Below are 18,931 nucleotides of genomic sequence, written 5' to 3' on the forward strand. Positions count from 1 at the left end.
AAAATTTATTATAGTTTTTGTTAAAATTACGATGTAGATTATATTCTTTACTATTTAACATCGTAATTTTAACAAAGACTATAGTAAATTTTAAAATCAGACATTTAAAAATTGACGCCAATTAAAGTCTAGTCCACGATTACGATGTTAACATCGTTATAATTTTGGTAAATTTTTCTTTCCGTGTAGGTTATGTAAATTATAATTGTCATTGGACAGCGATTAGTTAAATTCATCATAAATGGTTACAAATAATTGTGCATACTTTACGTGTTTTAACAACAAAGTTTTCGGCAAAAGTTATTATCGCTTTTATTTTATTGAATATTGATTGTTCAAGTTATACTTTGGAACAAGTACCAACATTCCTTTGTCTTCTCTATTTTAATACTCTGCGATCATATCTATTTTAGATAGATGACTTTCGGTAGCTTAAAAATCCACTACTATATCTATTGTTTTTTAAGATATGCAATCGGAAAAAAAAAAACAATAAAGAAAACTAAGATCATTAAGTATTCAGTCCAAAAGTGCTGATAATTATCTTCAAATTTTTTAAATTGATTTTAAATTATTTTATAAGTTCAGATTTTATTTATAATATAAAATTTATTTAATTTTTATAATTGTTTATTTAAATTCCGACTTGAATTATTTATATTATTATTATTATTATTATTATTATTATTATTTTTATTATTATTACATATGATTAGATTACTGATTTTGAAAATATGTTGATTATACAAGCGATATAAAAGCCTGGAGAGATAGTGAATTCAGAAAGCAGAAGTGAGGAATTTAATTTCTCGCACCCTCGGGAAACTCAACGATTTCGTCCCAACGTTAAACTCTAATTCGTTCACTATACCTAGCTAGCAGTAGTATAGCAGTAAAAGAAACCGCCGCGTTTCTACCTCAACATCTTCAGAGAATGAAAGAGAACAAGAGGCAAGAGCAAACGAAGGTCGAAGAATGGGAAGTAAAGCAGCAAGTGGAAAGAGTCCACCACAAACTAGAAACTAATATATATATATAATACTACTGTAAAGTAATACTATTACCACTACTGCTACTACTATCGCTACTTTCCCTTATTCCTCATTTAACATTCACTCTTATGATGTGACACTTGCAATTCACAATTTGAATTTTTCTCTCTTAGTTAGTAGACTATTTGGCTGTCTATAGCTACACGAATCAAGTACCCAAACGTCTCGTTGAGATATCAAACCAGTCAATATTATTATCATTATTATTTCTGTTAAGAAAAGTTAAGAGAACAACAACATACATACATTAAGTAGTATATAATATTTTAAATAAAATAATTTGTTTTTTCTTTTTTTCTTTCTTTCTATCTTCCTTTCTTGGCACAAATAAAAGTTTTAATGATTTACAACTATTAACAAAATTTAATTTGCATTTTTTAAAAATAAATATTTAATCATATATAGTTTAAAAAATAAATAGAAACAAAAGAAAAAAAAAAAACAAAGTAACAAAATGTTGGTACTATAGAACGTTAAAGAAGCTTTACTAGCCTGAAACTTGTTTTACCGAACATTGGAAAGTATTTTATATGGCCGACTTTTCTTCTTGAAAATTAATGTTCTTTCTCGGTTCAAAGTTTTTAATACGAAAAGTACCATCGAAAAGTAACTTGATATTCTTTTTAAAAAATTGTCGTGGAACATTGGCAAATCTACGCGGTGCATTTTTGATATAAAAATATTTTAAACTTTTTGTTTATTATTATTATTATTATTATTTTTTTTTTTTTTTTTTTAGATATGAATTATAAATTACATGCAGTGATTATTTATAAATTTAAATAATTTACAATAAAAAATAAAATTGGCTTATATGACTGACATACAGTTGATGGAAAAATTTGAATTACTATAATGCTACTATATACCTAGAAGTATATATATATATATATATATATATATATATATATATATATATATATATATATATATATATTTATATATACGTTTTGCTGAAAAAAAAAATAAATAAATGAATGAATGAATGACGTCTATAATAATGTAGCAGGTGCTCTTCTAGGTTTCCAACTGTGAAGCTGGCAAGAAAGTAGCGCTTATTGAAAAGTTTATTCATATTCAGAAGTTGAATTTATAATTTCAACAAACTCCATCTCAAGCATTTGCTACCATCGTTCTTTAGCTTATATACTTGACGTTGCATTTTTTGAGATAAAATTTTTTCTTATCAATCTCAAAGTTATTGCTGTATATATATTTTATAAAAATAATTTTCTTTGTGATTTTAGTACGCCCTAAATTTGTACGAATTACAGAAGAAGATGAAAACACAAATTTAACTTCGGGCACTATTTTAGGACCAATTAATGAAGGTACATTAATGACATTGAATTGCGAAAGCGATCAAGGAAAACCCGTACCTACTGTTGAATGGTATAAAGGCGATCAGCGACTTAAAGGTAGTTATCATTATACACGGTATTAATTATAATCCCTTGGTAATTGTTACTATTAAAATAATTACATTTTCATTTTATTTATTATTTTTTTTTTTTTTATTATTATTATTATAACTTTTCCAAGTTTTAGCGGTTCGTTAAAGACTTGGAACAGAAATGATTGTATTTAGTTCTCAAGTTCAAATGGATTTTAATATTTTTTTATTAGTTAATATTAAATACATAAATAGGTAGATATATATATAGAAAAATAAAATTTAATGTAGTATGACAGTTAGGTTTTTTTTTATTTTTAAAATTTTTTAGTCTAATGAAAATGTAATTTATTGTAAGCTGGTAAAAGCTGTATTTAAGTATGCATCGTTGGATGACAATAAAATGCCGGAACAATTTCTATTCATACCACGTTGAAAATAACATGCACATATAGAACATGAACTATATGAAAATCCGTAGTAGTAGCAAGTAGTTGAAGAAATTCTTCCTGTCTGTTATTACAAAATCCCCTGTACCATACTAAATCCAGACGCTTGCGTAAAATTGTCACAAGAGACAATATTATATTATAATATAATTTTGTGCAGAAAACGAGATACTCTTAAACTCATAATTATTCGCCTGTGCTGTGTTAGTTGTCTCTCATTGTCTCAATTATTGTCTTATAACTGGTGGTGGTTTACACAAGGCCTTGAACGATAATTCAATTTTATTCATTTCATTATATCACGAGACATTGTTACTAACGAATAATTAGCTTTAAATTTAACAAGAGAAATTTTTAAATTCAGTATAATAAGTAATACGAGATTGTTTTTTTTTTGTCGTATAGCTATTCAATTTTATTTGTTTAAAAATACCAGAAAAAAAAAAAAAGCCAATTCTTCTATTGTTATTTATCTATTTTTTATTTTATTTTGTTTGATAAATTTAAAAAAACAAGTAATTATTAAATATTATTGTTGAAAAATTTATATGTAAGGGAGACCGGGGTATGATAGCATACCTAAACGAATAATTATTTCTCTAAAAATTTGTGATAGCGATTGGTTCAACGAAGATCCAAGAAAATGGAGTTGGAACAGGAAGTAGTGTGTTACAGTTGCAAGTTGGCCGCAATGAATTAGGTGCTACCTTTACATGCAAAATCAGCAGTTTGGCACTTGCTGAACCTCTAACTGTCGACATCAAGCTTGACGTTCATGGTGAGTACGTGAGAAATCTGACATAGTACTTAAAATTTAAAAAAAAATTAAGTCATAAAATTTGATTGGATAAAATGTAATTTTATCTGCAAATCTAATGACAACTTTATTTTCATGAATTACTTTTATTTTTTTCTTCTGTAAACAAATTGCTTAGTCATTATTAAAATCCATAGATGAACATTTAAATAATTATACTTTTTGAAATAATTTAATAAATTTTGTGAGAGAAAAATATAATATTTATATTATATTTAACCAATCATATTTTTATCTTATCTCTAAATTTTCCAAGAATAAAAATATTCTAACTATATTCTTTAAGTATATATTAATTTATATTTATAAATTTATTCAGTGTCAGTAAATAGATGTGAAAGTAAAGCTTTTACACTCATTATGCGATAATATGAAATATATGAAACATTTCATTCGTGGGTAGAATATTTAAGTACTTGATAAAAACTACGGAATAAAAATTTGTTCTAGCAGCAGCATATATTGCTCAACCTTACGAAAGAATCTAGGGGAATATATATATATATATATATATATAATAATGACAATTTTATAAACTTATATGTATTACATTTTATTTTTTATATTTTTCCTTTATATCTATATATAAATTTTATTGTGATACTTTAATACTTTTTTTTTATCTTTCATTTTTTCTTATCATCTCTACAGACACTTGTTCCGTCAAAATTACATCGCTCTAATATATTATATTATATGTTTCTCAGCGCTATTTCTGTAAAAGCTTATCTTTAATCCTCCGTTGAGAGTTGAATAAAATAAAACATAAAAAAATAGTAGAAAAAAAAAAAAATATACATCATTACTTAAAATATTATTTTATTATCTAATGTAGCAACAAATAAAATATTTTAAATGTAGTTTATTATTACATATATATATATATATATATATATATATATATATATATATATAGATGTAAATAATAAAATAAAAGATAAGTAGAGTAATAATTATTAAAATTTTAAATTAAAAAAAAAAATAAAGTAAGTAAAAGGAGAATCAATGGTAGAACAATCTGTATCTGCTATTGCGTATGCGCCCGATCGTCTATCTTCATCAGGACATTCACCCGTTTCGGTCGTCCAACTTATCCCGGAAAACATGAAACAGTGCAAATCCACGTGTCGCAACATCGTGTCATTGTGACAGAATGACACGTTGAGAATTTCTGGTCAATGCTGAATTGCCTCATGTGGTTTTATGTATATATACAAATATGTTTCAGTTAATAAAACATTCCATATATACATATGTACATACATGCATATATAGATCATGTATTTCTTTAATTTATTTATTACAGCAGAAATTATTTTTTCATAAAAAATGAAACACAACTAAAAATATATATCTATATGAATATTATATCAACTTATTATTTAAAATATTTTTATAATGATAATTATTATTATTATTGTATGTATATTAGTAAATAATAAATTATTTTGTGAATAGTACGACCACTGAAAATGGACGTCAAGGGTGTGGTAGGACATGTAGTGAGTGGCACTAAAATTTTACTTGAATGTAAAGTGAGTGCAGCAAGACCACCAGCAAATGTCACCTGGTATAACGGAACAGATTTTCTCACGAACGACAATGATCGATTTGAGATGTTTGAAACTAAAATAGATGACAATGTAAGTATATATTTACAGTATATATATATATATATATATATATGTCTACATTGTTATTATCTTATTATTTATTATAATTTTAATAGTATAAATACGCATAGAGTGATTAAATAATAAATTAATTTAAATTCAATACTATATATATATATATTAATATAATACTTGAATTATGTAGAATTTCTCATTCTGGTATTATTTGTCATGTACCACAACTACACTAGCGCTTCCTATTCATCCATTGCTGTCGATAATTAGCTTTGTTTGTCAAGTGTCTAATTAAACGACGATCAACCAGATTGGAAAGCGAGTTTGCTAGCCAATCAACCAAACCGATTTCTCTCTCTTTAGCATCGTGTTTCCTTGTCTCTTTATATACCTCACCGTCTACTCTTTTCGTCTCTTGTATTGCATTTATCTCTTAATCAGGTTGTTGTTGTTGTTGTTGTTGTTATTATTATTGTACCTTATTCTATTTCTATACTGTACAGTTGAGTACATCGGAGTAGAATTTTCCAATTATCGAATAGGTAAAGCATTGGTTTGTTTGAAAGCTCTAAATTGTTACTCTTAAATATACATAAACATAGATATATAGACATTTAAAATATAAAATAGAAAAAGACACAAGCAACGTATCATCACCAGAGATGTACTATATGTACACCTGACCACAATCGATGCTGTGTAACAGAAAGAAGATTGAAATCGTACCGCACAACCGAAACATACTGGCAAATTCGTGTCGTAGTTCCATCGATCTTGCCGCAGATACACACACACAGTATATGCAGATATATATTATATATTCCTCTAAAATTATTGTGGTTTTGTACTGATCATGTGAATACATGAATTCCAATATTGTATACTCATGAAGAACGTGATGTTTGTCTGGTGTTAATTCAAGTTGTAAACTCGTATCATCGAATTGACATTGCCATCATTGCCATATACACTCAATTATAAATCACTAAAGGTTATTTTACAATCATTTTTATTATTGTTATTATTATTATTGCATATAATTTATTAAATTTAAAAAAATAATAAAGTTGTGTAAGCAAGTTTTAAAGACTTATAAGTATACAGAAAATAAAAATTTTATATCAATTATTATTTTTAAAAAAATCTAATGAAAAGTATTTAAATAAAACTATATTTTATATATCTTTATACACACATTATTTTTATAGACAGTATATAATTCTCAACCGTCTGGCTAAGAGAGCAGAGAGCAAAGAGCTGGAATTTTTTATGTTATCGTCTACGAAATTTTATTAAGTGAGCCATGAGAGTTTCTTTATTCTTGTTATATATTATTGCACCCAACTCAACTTATACTGTACTATAACTAGCTTCTCGCTATTTTCTAGCCTGATACTACAATAGCAACAGCACACTAAAAATCTTTTTACTATTTTTTGTAAAATAAAATAGGTTTAAGTTGATATAAAAAATAAACCTGATACAGTAAAATTTTTAGCTCATAGGAAATGTCTTACTTATTTACTTACTTACTTACTTACTTACTTACGTACTTGTGTATATTTACATCATTAATTTTTTTATAAATATATAAATACTTATTACGTATCTTAACTAATTAATATTTTTACATAAATAATAAAGCGAAAGTGAAAAAATAAATTCTGATATTATGTATATAAGTAAGATCTGGCAAAGCATTGAAGCGTATGTACCTAGTAAGAAATCCCGCGAAATATGTTTCTGGTTTATCGCCTAGAGTAGCGAGAAACTTTGGCGTCTATGTACATCTTACTGATATTATTTATTACGGTAATTTCTCATACCGTGTCTCAAGTATTTAATTTATACCCTAACAAAACGGCAAAAGTCTTACTTAAATTTATATTTCATTATTATTAATAAAAGAAAAAAATAACTTTGTTTTTTTATAAAGGTTTGATAACTATATAATTTACATGTAGTATAGTTACACTTTTACTAAAAAATTTATTTCAAAAAGTATATGCGCGGTAATTGGTCTTTTAAAATTTTTCAGTTAAATATTATTACTTTGTACCAACGTTTGTAATAAAATAAAAATAAAAAAAGAGAGATATTATTATTCTCATGAAAACTTTCACAGTGTTTCCAACAATGTACTAGTATTATGAAACCAAATATAAACGTATTTTAATTGCATCTGATTACAATTATACAAATACCAAAATGGAAATATTCCAAGTAGTTACAAGAACTATACTATTCGATTTGTGGTTTACTATAAATGGTTCACCAACAATAATAATTCGATTTGATTCGATTTGGGGCTGCTGATGACAATCTAACCAATACATGAGAAATGAGAAATTAGGTCATATGATTATTGCAATAACCATTTTATCCTAAATTTAATTTATATAATATGATATTAGTAGTAATTATAAAAATGATATATAAATTTTATAAATTCAAATAGAGCGATGGTACATCTGAGACGAGCAGTTATCTTGCTTTTACGGCATCAGAGTATGATAATGGTCAAACATTTAGTTGTTTTGCTGAGAATTCAGTCACACGAGTTGAAGGAATAAAGCCAATGAAAGAAGCTACGACAATTGAAGTACTATGTAAGTAAATAATAATTATTAAATTGTTTAGCACTCCTTGAGCGCCAACTATAACTGTATTTTGCTCATAACTAAATCATTTATCCACATTTTTAACAGCATCAAGGTAGGTTACATTGTATACCAATATAAATAAAATTTATTGATAAATTAATTCAATATCAAAATAAAAAATTGAAAAAAAAAAAAAAAAAAAAAAAAAAAGGTCGATTAAAATTATAAAATCAAAATAATAATTATTAAAAATGAAATGAGCGATTAATATTTCAACTTTTGGGTTTTACAATATTTCCTCACTTTTATTATGAATTGGTTATAAAAAAATATAAAATTTTAAACACGTATATAAATAATGAATCTCGGGCAATGAAAGATCAAGAAGCAGACGTTGCACGTTTTCCACATGCGAATTGTGTCGCATTTGCCAGTACTACTTACTATGCATGAAACCGCAGTCTAATATCGACACTGCTTGTGCATATAACTTCCAAAGATGCATGGTGAAATTGACAAAGTTTCTCCACGTGTTAAGCATATGCATATATATATATATATATATATATATATATATAGCTTTATAAATAGAAATACTATACTCAAAAGTTCGATATGTACTAATAAACTTATCAACAACTCAACTCCTTTGCGCAGTAACATTATATACATTCAAATAATATTTTTGTAGCAGTAGATAAATTTTAATAAGAAATATATAATTGCTACATCGCTATAAATTCATTTAAAATTCATTGCAATGATATCTTATACATATACATATATATTTTTATAGATGCTCCAATTATTACTATGCACCCAGCCAACATTACCGTCAACGAGACTGAAGACTTTGTCATAATTTGCAACTACGAAGCCAACCCTGCGGGCTTAACATCCGTCAAGTGGTACGTCTGGTATTTTTAATTTAATATTAAATACACGTAGCATTTTTTCCTCATAAAATGTTCGAATGAATGAAGAAAAAAAAAAAAACATCCGGTTTCACGTTTAAATTAATCAACAATTCGACATTCGAGTAATTAAAGTTAAAAAAATGTAGATCAGAATTGATTCAACAGTATTTCATTATAATTGTGTATGATGTAGATAGAAGTAATATTTAATACATAAATTAAAAAAAAAATAGTATTAAAATTTTTAAATTACTTTTAAGGAAAACAACGAATCTAAAAATATATAAATAAAAAGTTTATATTCATTTTTTCATAATTTTAAATACGTGTAGTAAACTATTTGATTTAAATAGTTTATTTTTAATGGACCTATTATAAATGAAATTAAATATTGCAATAAATATTATTTTTGGCTTTGATATACTAGACAAGTTCTCTATGAATTACAAAAAATATATGTGTGTGTATGTGTCTAAGTTTTTTTTTTTATTTAGACTACGTGTCTAAATAAATATGTTTAGACTTGAATTGAATGGAAATACATCAGAAGAGATTGCATATTAAATAGATAAATATGTTTAATTGAATATACGGAATAATACTAAAATAAAATGGGATAACTTCTTTTTAGTTATTATTTATTTGAGTAACTTATTATTTAATAAAGGTTACGAGATGAGCAAGAGCTTGTACTAAATGAAGATCACTATGAGGGTGGTGTAACAGAACAGACATCTCTAACGGTTAAAAATGCAACTGCTTCAGACATGGGAACATATACATGTGTACTTAGTAACAGCGTTGGGGAATCAATGTCCAAAGACACAGTTGACGTTTCTGTTCTCTGTAAGATTTATTTATAATTTTTAATTTTTTCTAATTATATTTAGAATTTTAATAAAAATAAAAATAAAAATAAATACAGATAAACCAATGGTTAAAGTAATAGTAGAACCAGAAGTCCCGATTAATGAGGCAGATCGTTTGAATGTATCACTTACGTGTTATGTAATTAACGGGAATCCAATAAACTTAAATGCAGTAAGGTGGTATCTAGATGGTGATTTATTGAAGGAGTTACCAGACTGCAATGTCAGAAATTTAACAACCGTAAATGTCGACGACACTTCAACGTTTTGCGACATCGATCCAAGCAAATTGCTGTTGGAGGCAGTCGGCCGTTCGTTTCATGGAAATTATTCGTGTGAGGGTCGCAACGACGCTGGATGGGGTTTAATTTCACCAAGTACTCCAGTAATTGTATACTGTATGTACATAATATATTATTTATTTATTTATTTATTTATTTATTTATTTATTTATTTATTTATTTATTTATTTATTACATGAATGGTTGTAGATAAACCAGGTCCAGCTATTATAAGTTATCAGCCAAAACGTGTTATAAAAGGTAGCTCACTAAATATTACCTGTTCCGTAATTGATCCTGGTCGACCACCGGTCACAGGCTACAAGTGGATACGTGGAATGCATCGTCTTGCTGATCAAGAGAAACCCATTCTTAATATCGATTCAGTCAATCTCAGAACTAAAGCAAACTTTACGTGTATCGCATATAATCAAGCCGGAGATGGTGATCCAGCTACGACCTTTATTGACGTTGCTGGTTGGTTTGTTTGTTTGTTTATTTTTTCATTATTTCAATAGGAATAAGAAAATAAAATATAAGGAATAGTAAATAAATAAATAAATATATTTATATTAATTATTTGGTTGTCTAGCCCCACCTGGATTTATAAATCCACTTGCACCATATAATGGTTATGTGTACAATGCAGTGAACGTAAGTATCGGATGTCGAGTTGAGTGCTCGCCCATCTGCAACGTGTCGTGGATCAAGAACAACGTGCCAATTAATTTCACAGCAACGGATAGGTATTATGTAACTAATGTATACCATCCAGCTGACCAAAGTACCAGTGACTTTGAGAGTATTCAGTCTAATTTAACGTGGAATTTAGACGTCTGGCCAAACAGACAACTCGATCGATTTAAGGACAATGACAATTATACATGTATTAGTAGTGATAATGATGTTGGTAAAGGAGTACAAAGTACAACTCATTTTCAAGTTGAATGTTAGTTTTTATGTCTTATAACTTAAATTTAATTTAATTTATAATAATGTGAATATTTAAAATAAATAATATTTTTTACGTTTACAGTTCCGCCAGAAAATATGACAATATCAACAAAAAAAATAAACGTTACTGTTGACTTTATACCAGAGAGTGTAAAATGCGGGGCTATTGCTCACCCTGAACCAACTTTTCGGTGGTACCGAGAAGGATCTACTGAAACAATATCTCAAAGTCCAGTTCTTGTTTTTGAAACTAGAGTACCTAAACGTAGTAATGGAACGTATTTTTGTGAAGCTACAAATCGACATGGAACTAACAATATTTCAACATATCTCAATGTTCTCTGTAAGAAATAAAATAATTTATTATTTATTTTTTTTATTGTTGACTAAAAAAATTTTAATTTAATTATTTAGATAAACCAGAGTGCCAAATAAATAAAGAACGTATTAATGGAGAAGATTATCTCGTATGTACAGCAGTTGGTAACCCCAAGGTGTCAAACTTTAGTTGGTCGTTGAAAAGCGACAATGATTCTCTTGGCCAACTTGCTGAGATTCGTCAAGGCAAAAGTTATCTTCTATTGGATACTGCGGTTACAAACTTTCGTACTTATATTTGTATTGCAAACAACTCAATTGGATCATCACTTCCGTGTGAACGTGGAGTACCTGGTAAGTCAGAGGGACATATATATATATATATTCTATAGCTATAACTTTTTATTATTATTAACTTAGAAACAAAACGTAAATTAAAGAACGTTGTTTATAGCACGCCAAGGACGTTTGGGTACGTGAGTTACTAATAAACTACAAAATTAAATTTTTTTAGCGTCGGAATAATTTAAAAAAATCTTAAATATCAATTTATAAATATATTTATAACTTAATAAAAAACTGTGATTGTTTTGTAAACATTATAGGCAATCTTCCATGGTGGCTTCAATTGGAGGGTGATCTTCTTATAATAGTTATCATCATCGTGGTTACTATTTTTGTAGCCATTATTGTGTGTTGCGTTATAGTTTATCTAATATGTCGACGTAAACAAATGCAAGCGAAATGTAAGTTGTTTTTTTTATTATCATATCATATTTTTATTTTTATTTTCAATTAAGTTATTAAGTATAGTCGTGAATCATAAATTGCATGAGAAAGTATAGCGAATGGACTTGTATTTACACTCGTCGTCGCAATATATATATATATATATATTTCTTATATTGATATATGTAACAAACCTTTTACGTGATTGATATTATTCATTAAGAGTATTAAATAAGACGAATAATTTATTTATTGTCTTATAATATTATTGTCACCATAAATGTCTTTTTTTTATTTATATTTTTATTTTTTCTCAACTAAACAATATAACAATATCAAATACAATTTAATGATAAAAAATTAAATTTTTATAATTTGATCAATGAATTAATATTATTATTATTTTAATATTTATAACAACTATTTTTTAAATTCTTTTATTTATAATAATTATTTAACAAGCATGTTGCCCGACGTATATTATTTTCTTTCTAGATTATATGCATGTTTAAATTCAATAGTCAGCAGTTAAATAAAACTCTTAACATTTAATATGACATGAAATTTGTTTTGTATAATTTTTTATTTCTTTTAATGTTACAGCTACTATTACTACAATATATTTTTCAACTAATCAATTTATGTTTACAAAATTTTATCACAAGTAATTTATAATAAAAATAAAAAATAAATTCTCGGCATGTATCAATTTATAAATTATAACTTTAAGCATATCTTTCAACTAGAATGTGATAAAGTGTATATAGAAAGCATTTTAATTTTTATCGTGGGCTATAAAAGTAATAGAAAAAAATGTTTTTTTTTTTTAAATAATTGGCATTTTTTTTAAACTGCAATACTTAATTTTTTAAGAGAAAAAAAATTCATTATGCCCAGCAAATACTTAATTTCTAACTACTCAATACTCTAATGATTGTAATAAGTATAAAAGTTTGAAATTATAAATATTAATTAGAAAATTTATTATAGGATTGCCAAAAAAAAATCAAGTATTGTGTTAACATAATTGAAAAAAAAAAAAAAAAAAAAAAAAAAAAAAAAAAAAACCCACTAACAATTTAATTTATTTCTGTTTTGCTTTGTAATTTGGACATACTAAATGATATACAGACAGTAATCGCGTGGTATCATTGGAGGAACGTCAACAGTAAGTAAAACAGCTATTTTGTTTAATTATTTATTTCGCTTACTCTTAATTAATATAATTAATTAATTTTATAACAATAATATTCTTCAACTTATTTCCATACCATCATTTAACAATACCTGCTTTCTTATGATTGTTAAATATATTTAATCATAACCAATATTTTAATATTTCGTTCTAAACTGTTGCATTATTATTTGCTTTCATTATTGTAATTATTATTGTCATCACAAAATCATCATTTAACGTATATAAATTTAGAGATACTCCTTAATGGCATGTTTAATGAATAGCTTTCTTTAAATTAAAAATTGTTAAAATTATATATATAATAATGTTTGTTTGGCTGCACGCGTCGAGAAATAATTACTTTTTAAAAGAAAATTTATATACGCACACTACGTACCTCGCCCATATAATGATATTATAATAATGAAAAGAAAAAAAAATAGCACATTACATAGAGAATGGACTAAGTAAGTCCTTATACGGGAAGCACAATGTTTTTAACACGAGTCATTGCACTTAATGGATAATAACTTAGCCCAAATGCTATGCACCATATTTAATAAATGTCTGATTTTTTCGAACTATTATATCAGGAAAGTAAACCCTAAATCAGGTGGGGTTGTATATGATACTAGTTCTCGACTGCTCTCACTACTCATTTATTATTTTATTTTGATTAATAAAAAATAATTAACGTATTTATATATAGACACTGACATGAAAGTTGTTTGATTGTACGACTCCTTCCAAATATATTTAGTTTCGAGATTATTTGTTCTTATGATACCAGTAGAGTTTGTTTTTAAAACCAGTCGATAATGACTTTAAATGATTGTGATTATGAATTCAAATGCGTTTGTTTATTATCCTCATTATCAAACACTATTAAAGAATACAGGAAGCCATTAGCTTTTTTACAAATTATTAACCACCGATCGGTAAACGGCCATTTAGGGTTTACTTTGCAAATATGATAAGGCACAATAATCAGGAATGTGTTGAATAAAAAATATATATATATATATGTATATATATAAATTAATACGTCGGTTATATTAATTGCGTCAACTACTATACTTATGTCAACAATGAAAACAATATGAGATAAATAGGACTCAATAATTTAAACTATTATGATGATTATAATACGGAATTTATTATATTTCGAAAAATTTTTAATTTTATTATGCTCTGGTATTTTTATTTCACTGGTATTTTGACTAATTGACAATTACAGTTTAATCAATAATCTCAACTCATATATATCGTAATTACGTGGTAACACTCAAACTTAATTGAGTACTTATTTTTACTTGATTGAGCTAATCATCTATTACAACTCATGCATTGTAATTTAATAAACTTTTGAGTGATGATTATTAGTGTTATATAAATAAATTTAATATTGCTGCCTCTTGTAATGACAAATAAAAATTTACAGTAAAATAATGTCGATAGAATTTCATTACAAAGTACACCAGTACCGCTATTACAGTTTAATTAATTAATTAATAATACAATCGCAATTCTAACATTGATATAAAACGATTATTAGCCCTTCATATTTAAAAAATATTTAATAGTCGCAAATCACGAGTCCTATTAATAATTCACATTTTTTTACATACGCGCTCACGAAAAATTTTCGATAGTTCAAAAATTAAAATATTATGCAGATAAATTAAAATAAAAAATTAATAATCATATCACTGATATTTTTCTATTTTTTTTTCTTTTTTACATGTACTTGTATTGTATACAAAGTAATCCTCACTCGAGTGCTTTACCTGTCTGGGGATTCTTTATCTGCACTCACTTATACATAGCAATATATGCATAGCAATATATACATAGCAATGTATAATGTATACATTATTTTTACACGTGTATTTTTTATTCTATTGATACACTCTATTAATTTTTTTCTCTACTATAATTTTATACTGTCAAAAACTTTTATTATTGAAAAACATTAATTGTAAAATGTAGCACCTTTCATTGAAAATTACTAGTGTCATTGAATTTATATATATATATATATATATTTATATATATATATATATATATATATATATATTTTTTTTTTTTTTTCGTTTGAAATATATATATATATATCCTAGACTCAACTTTTATTGGTAAATATATTAATTTCATGATTTTTTAATATTGAATTGTCCAACATTTACATTTCATTTTATAAATTAATTAATAAACTGTATTATTTTTATATTTTATTGGTATTTATAAAATGCTCAATTTTATTGTTTTAATTTAATTTTTTCAATTTACTTTTATAATCATTTATAAAGTTCAAAATTATTAGTTAAAAATAACAATTACGCTTATTTTTACCCTTGTATATAACAATCTTAAGAACATTAGTGCATGTTTTTATACGTTGCGTGTTTACAAACACGAGATGTAATAATTATAAAAACTTTAAAGAAGGTTATAGATATAGATGAGGAAATTACTTTTGAACGAAAATCAACTTACAGAATATTTTTAAATTTAACATAGATATATGTATTTAATTCAATAGTAAACAATTGAAAAAGAATATTTTATTATATAATTAATAAATAAATAAAAACGAAAATTAAAAAAAAAAAAAAAAAAAAAAAAAAAGAAGAAAAAAACAACAAATAAAACTAAAAATAAAATAAATTGCATGTTGGTAATTATCAGTCCGGATGGTGGCCCACCAAGCCCAACGGAGTCGATACATTCACACGGACAATGCCCATCCCTTCATTCGAACCCAGTTCCACGATGGCCTTTAAAACCAGGAGTTTTAGTGCACATTAATCGCACGCATAGCCTGAGCTCCGGATTAAATCCAGTAGTGCACGCGAGTTTAAACCAACAAATGCACTCAACCTCACCACTAGCAATAGCAGCAACAACAACAACAACAACAACAGCAACAATTGCAGCAACAACAATAACAATGTCGACTATAACAACTATGACGACGATGACGACGACGACGACGACGACAACGATGACAACGATGACGACGATGACGACAACAATGACAAACTATAAAGTTAATCAACATTGTATACGAGGAAATGATACAATAGTCACTAGACGACCGGTTAGACCGTTTAGACGTGGAAAAACTACGTCAATTAGTCAAATGGGTATTCCCATACATAGTATTGTTCATGATGAAGGTATGATTGCACGAGCTAATAGATTAAGAGCAATATTCAGTTCACAACTAAAGGAGCCTGATTCATTTCCCGGTATCTCAAGGGAGAAAACAGGTAAGTCCCTTTATTAATTTTATAACATATTTATCATCATCATCATTATCAGTTTAGCTATATATATATATATATATATATATATATATATATATATATATATATATATATATATATATATATATATATATATATATATATATATATATATATATATATATATATAAGAACATAATTAATTTTTATTAATTATAATTTTATCAATACATATTAACAAATTAATAATATATTTTTGAAATTTATTTATGATCTACTCTAAAAATGAATTGGTGAAATTCACTGCGAATCAGTGGATAGTCACTATTTCTCTAGCTATATGTATACCACTAATTCAATCAGTAATATACTTATAGCTGGTTCCCAGTCCATATTCACTATAATCGATTTCTCAAATAATAATAATAAAATGCCAAAATAATATAATGCCTCAAGATACTTAAAAATAAAATTTTGAATAATTGGAAAAAAATAAATAATTAATATCACTATAGTACAGTGTCAAGTATACAATCCACGTATATAAAAATTTGTTTTAAAAAGTAAAAAAAAATCAATCATCATTTATTAGAGTCAAGGTTGGCACGACGTCAACTCGTCCTGTGTTTAAATATTACACATCTCTCAAACTCAAGAGCCACAAGATTGTCGCAATTCAAGCGCAATTGCCGTCGGCTAAGTAAAGAACAAAAACCAAAAGGAAATTGAAAAAAATAAAAAGATGTGGTGAGAAATAAAATGAGGAAAAGCAGGAGGAAAAAAAAATAAATAAAGAGATAAAGACAGTAAAAGATAAAAATCAAAAGGCGAATATACTTAAGTGTGTGAATATAAAAGCATGAAAAAGCCTACAGCGTCGTGGCATCCTCGAACCAGCTTTTTATTATTATTATTATTATTATTATTATTATTATTATTATTATTATTATTATTATTTTTATTATTGTATATGCATGGCTACATTGCGGCGTATTTATTACTATCTAACAAGCTTTATGTGTCTTTGAGAGATTGCTCGATATTGTATGTATATTTCCTTCAGCTGTGACTTATAAAAGAATAGTACCTCGACAACGGATGTCGCACAACACCCCATCGCTTCCTGCATCAAATTGCGACGCCTCCGCCGGTGGCAGTGATTGCGGTGATGGTAATGTTAACATCAACGCAAACCCCAATGTATCTCGTAAGCGCAAAAAGCCTGGAGCAGGTATGTATATACACATGAAATATCTTCTTGTATATTTATCATGCCAATATTATTCTATTGATGTGCATGCTAGCACGCTCCTTCAATTCATCTAATAGTAATACACTTATTTTACTATAATTTATCATATTCATTTTCTTACAATCCTACATTTCTACTCTTATATTTTATGGTCCCATTCTTATTTTTTGACAATCATTAAAATCCAAATTTTCTATTTCACTCATATTTTTCTCCCCCCTTATCGTTTTTTTTTTTTTTTGTTTTTTTTTTTGTTTCTCTGAATATTATAAATTTATTAATATAATGTAAAATTGTATAATTATACAATGCAATTTATGACTCAATGACACAATATTACGAATAATAATAACTTTTTATTTCCCATTCTATTTTATAAATTTAATGATTTTTTTTCTTTTTTTTTTTTAGTATTTTATTATTATTATAGCTATTTGTTTAATAATTCTTGGGACTAAAGGTACTTGATAACTATTACAATTTTCATCGCAATGTTATCACAGGGATATATTTTTTGATATACTTAAAATTATTATCAATACATGAGTATATAATTTAATATTTCGTGGATATTAATATTTCTAATTGTGATATCCATAATATATCAAACTATTTTATTCTACATATAACTAAAAATATATAAATTCGTCCTAATTAATAGAACAAACCTTTTAACACAAGTAAAGAGTATTGTACTGTATTTATATCCATATATAGATATAGTATAAAATTTTCAGAGTAATTTTATTTAATTATTTTTTTTCCTTTGTATATATAAAGGAAAAAGTTATAAATTATATATATATATATATATATATATATATATATATATATATATATATATATATATATTTGAAAAAAAAAAAAAAAAATAAAATTGTAAATATTTAAGAGAATTTGTAATATTCATTATATTGTAAAAATTTAATTTATAATTACAGATCCCGGTCATCAAGGAAAGAACAATAATCACATTGACAGCGTGTCCGAAGCCTTGCAACCAGAGTCCGATGCAAAAACGTTTTATGAAAATCTTCCATTTCATGGAATCCAAACACCACCTAATAAGGTAAACAAACTTACTATTTTTTTTACATATCTTATCATAAATTTATTTCATAAAAGATAAGTTTATATAAATATACACATCACACTTAAATATATAAAATGCCAGCATGGACTAATTAAACATTGAAACTCTCACCAACTATTCAAATATAATATAAATAAATACCATAATTTGG

General features: G+C 26.0%; 1 protein-coding gene across 3 annotated transcripts in view; it reads left to right on the forward strand.

Annotated features, from left to right (window-relative positions):
- LOC103571943 (hemicentin-1) overlaps positions 1–18,931 on the forward strand; it is a 52,862-nt gene that overhangs the window by 24,314 nt on the left and 9,617 nt on the right. For all 3 annotated transcript variants that reach the window (XM_014441780.2, XM_053740409.1, XM_053740410.1), the window contains exons 4-16: positions 2,300–2,470; positions 3,511–3,672; positions 5,170–5,354; positions 7,798–7,948; positions 8,739–8,850; positions 9,527–9,705; positions 9,785–10,126; positions 10,220–10,486; positions 10,602–10,958; positions 11,046–11,306; positions 11,378–11,635; positions 11,887–12,027; positions 18,629–18,756. In XM_014441780.2, coding sequence (XP_014297266.1) covers positions 2,300–2,470; positions 3,511–3,672; positions 5,170–5,354; positions 7,798–7,948; positions 8,739–8,850; positions 9,527–9,705; positions 9,785–10,126; positions 10,220–10,486; positions 10,602–10,958; positions 11,046–11,306; positions 11,378–11,635; positions 11,887–12,027; positions 18,629–18,756 — 2,714 coding nt within the window. The remainder of the gene's footprint in view (positions 1–2,299; positions 2,471–3,510; positions 3,673–5,169; positions 5,355–7,797; positions 7,949–8,738; positions 8,851–9,526; positions 9,706–9,784; positions 10,127–10,219; positions 10,487–10,601; positions 10,959–11,045; positions 11,307–11,377; positions 11,636–11,886; positions 12,028–18,628; positions 18,757–18,931) is intronic.

The sequence above is a fragment of the Microplitis demolitor genome, chromosome 7 (genome assembly GCF_026212275.2).
Source record: "Microplitis demolitor isolate Queensland-Clemson2020A chromosome 7, iyMicDemo2.1a, whole genome shotgun sequence".
Taxonomy (NCBI): Eukaryota; Metazoa; Arthropoda; class Insecta; order Hymenoptera; family Braconidae; genus Microplitis; species Microplitis demolitor.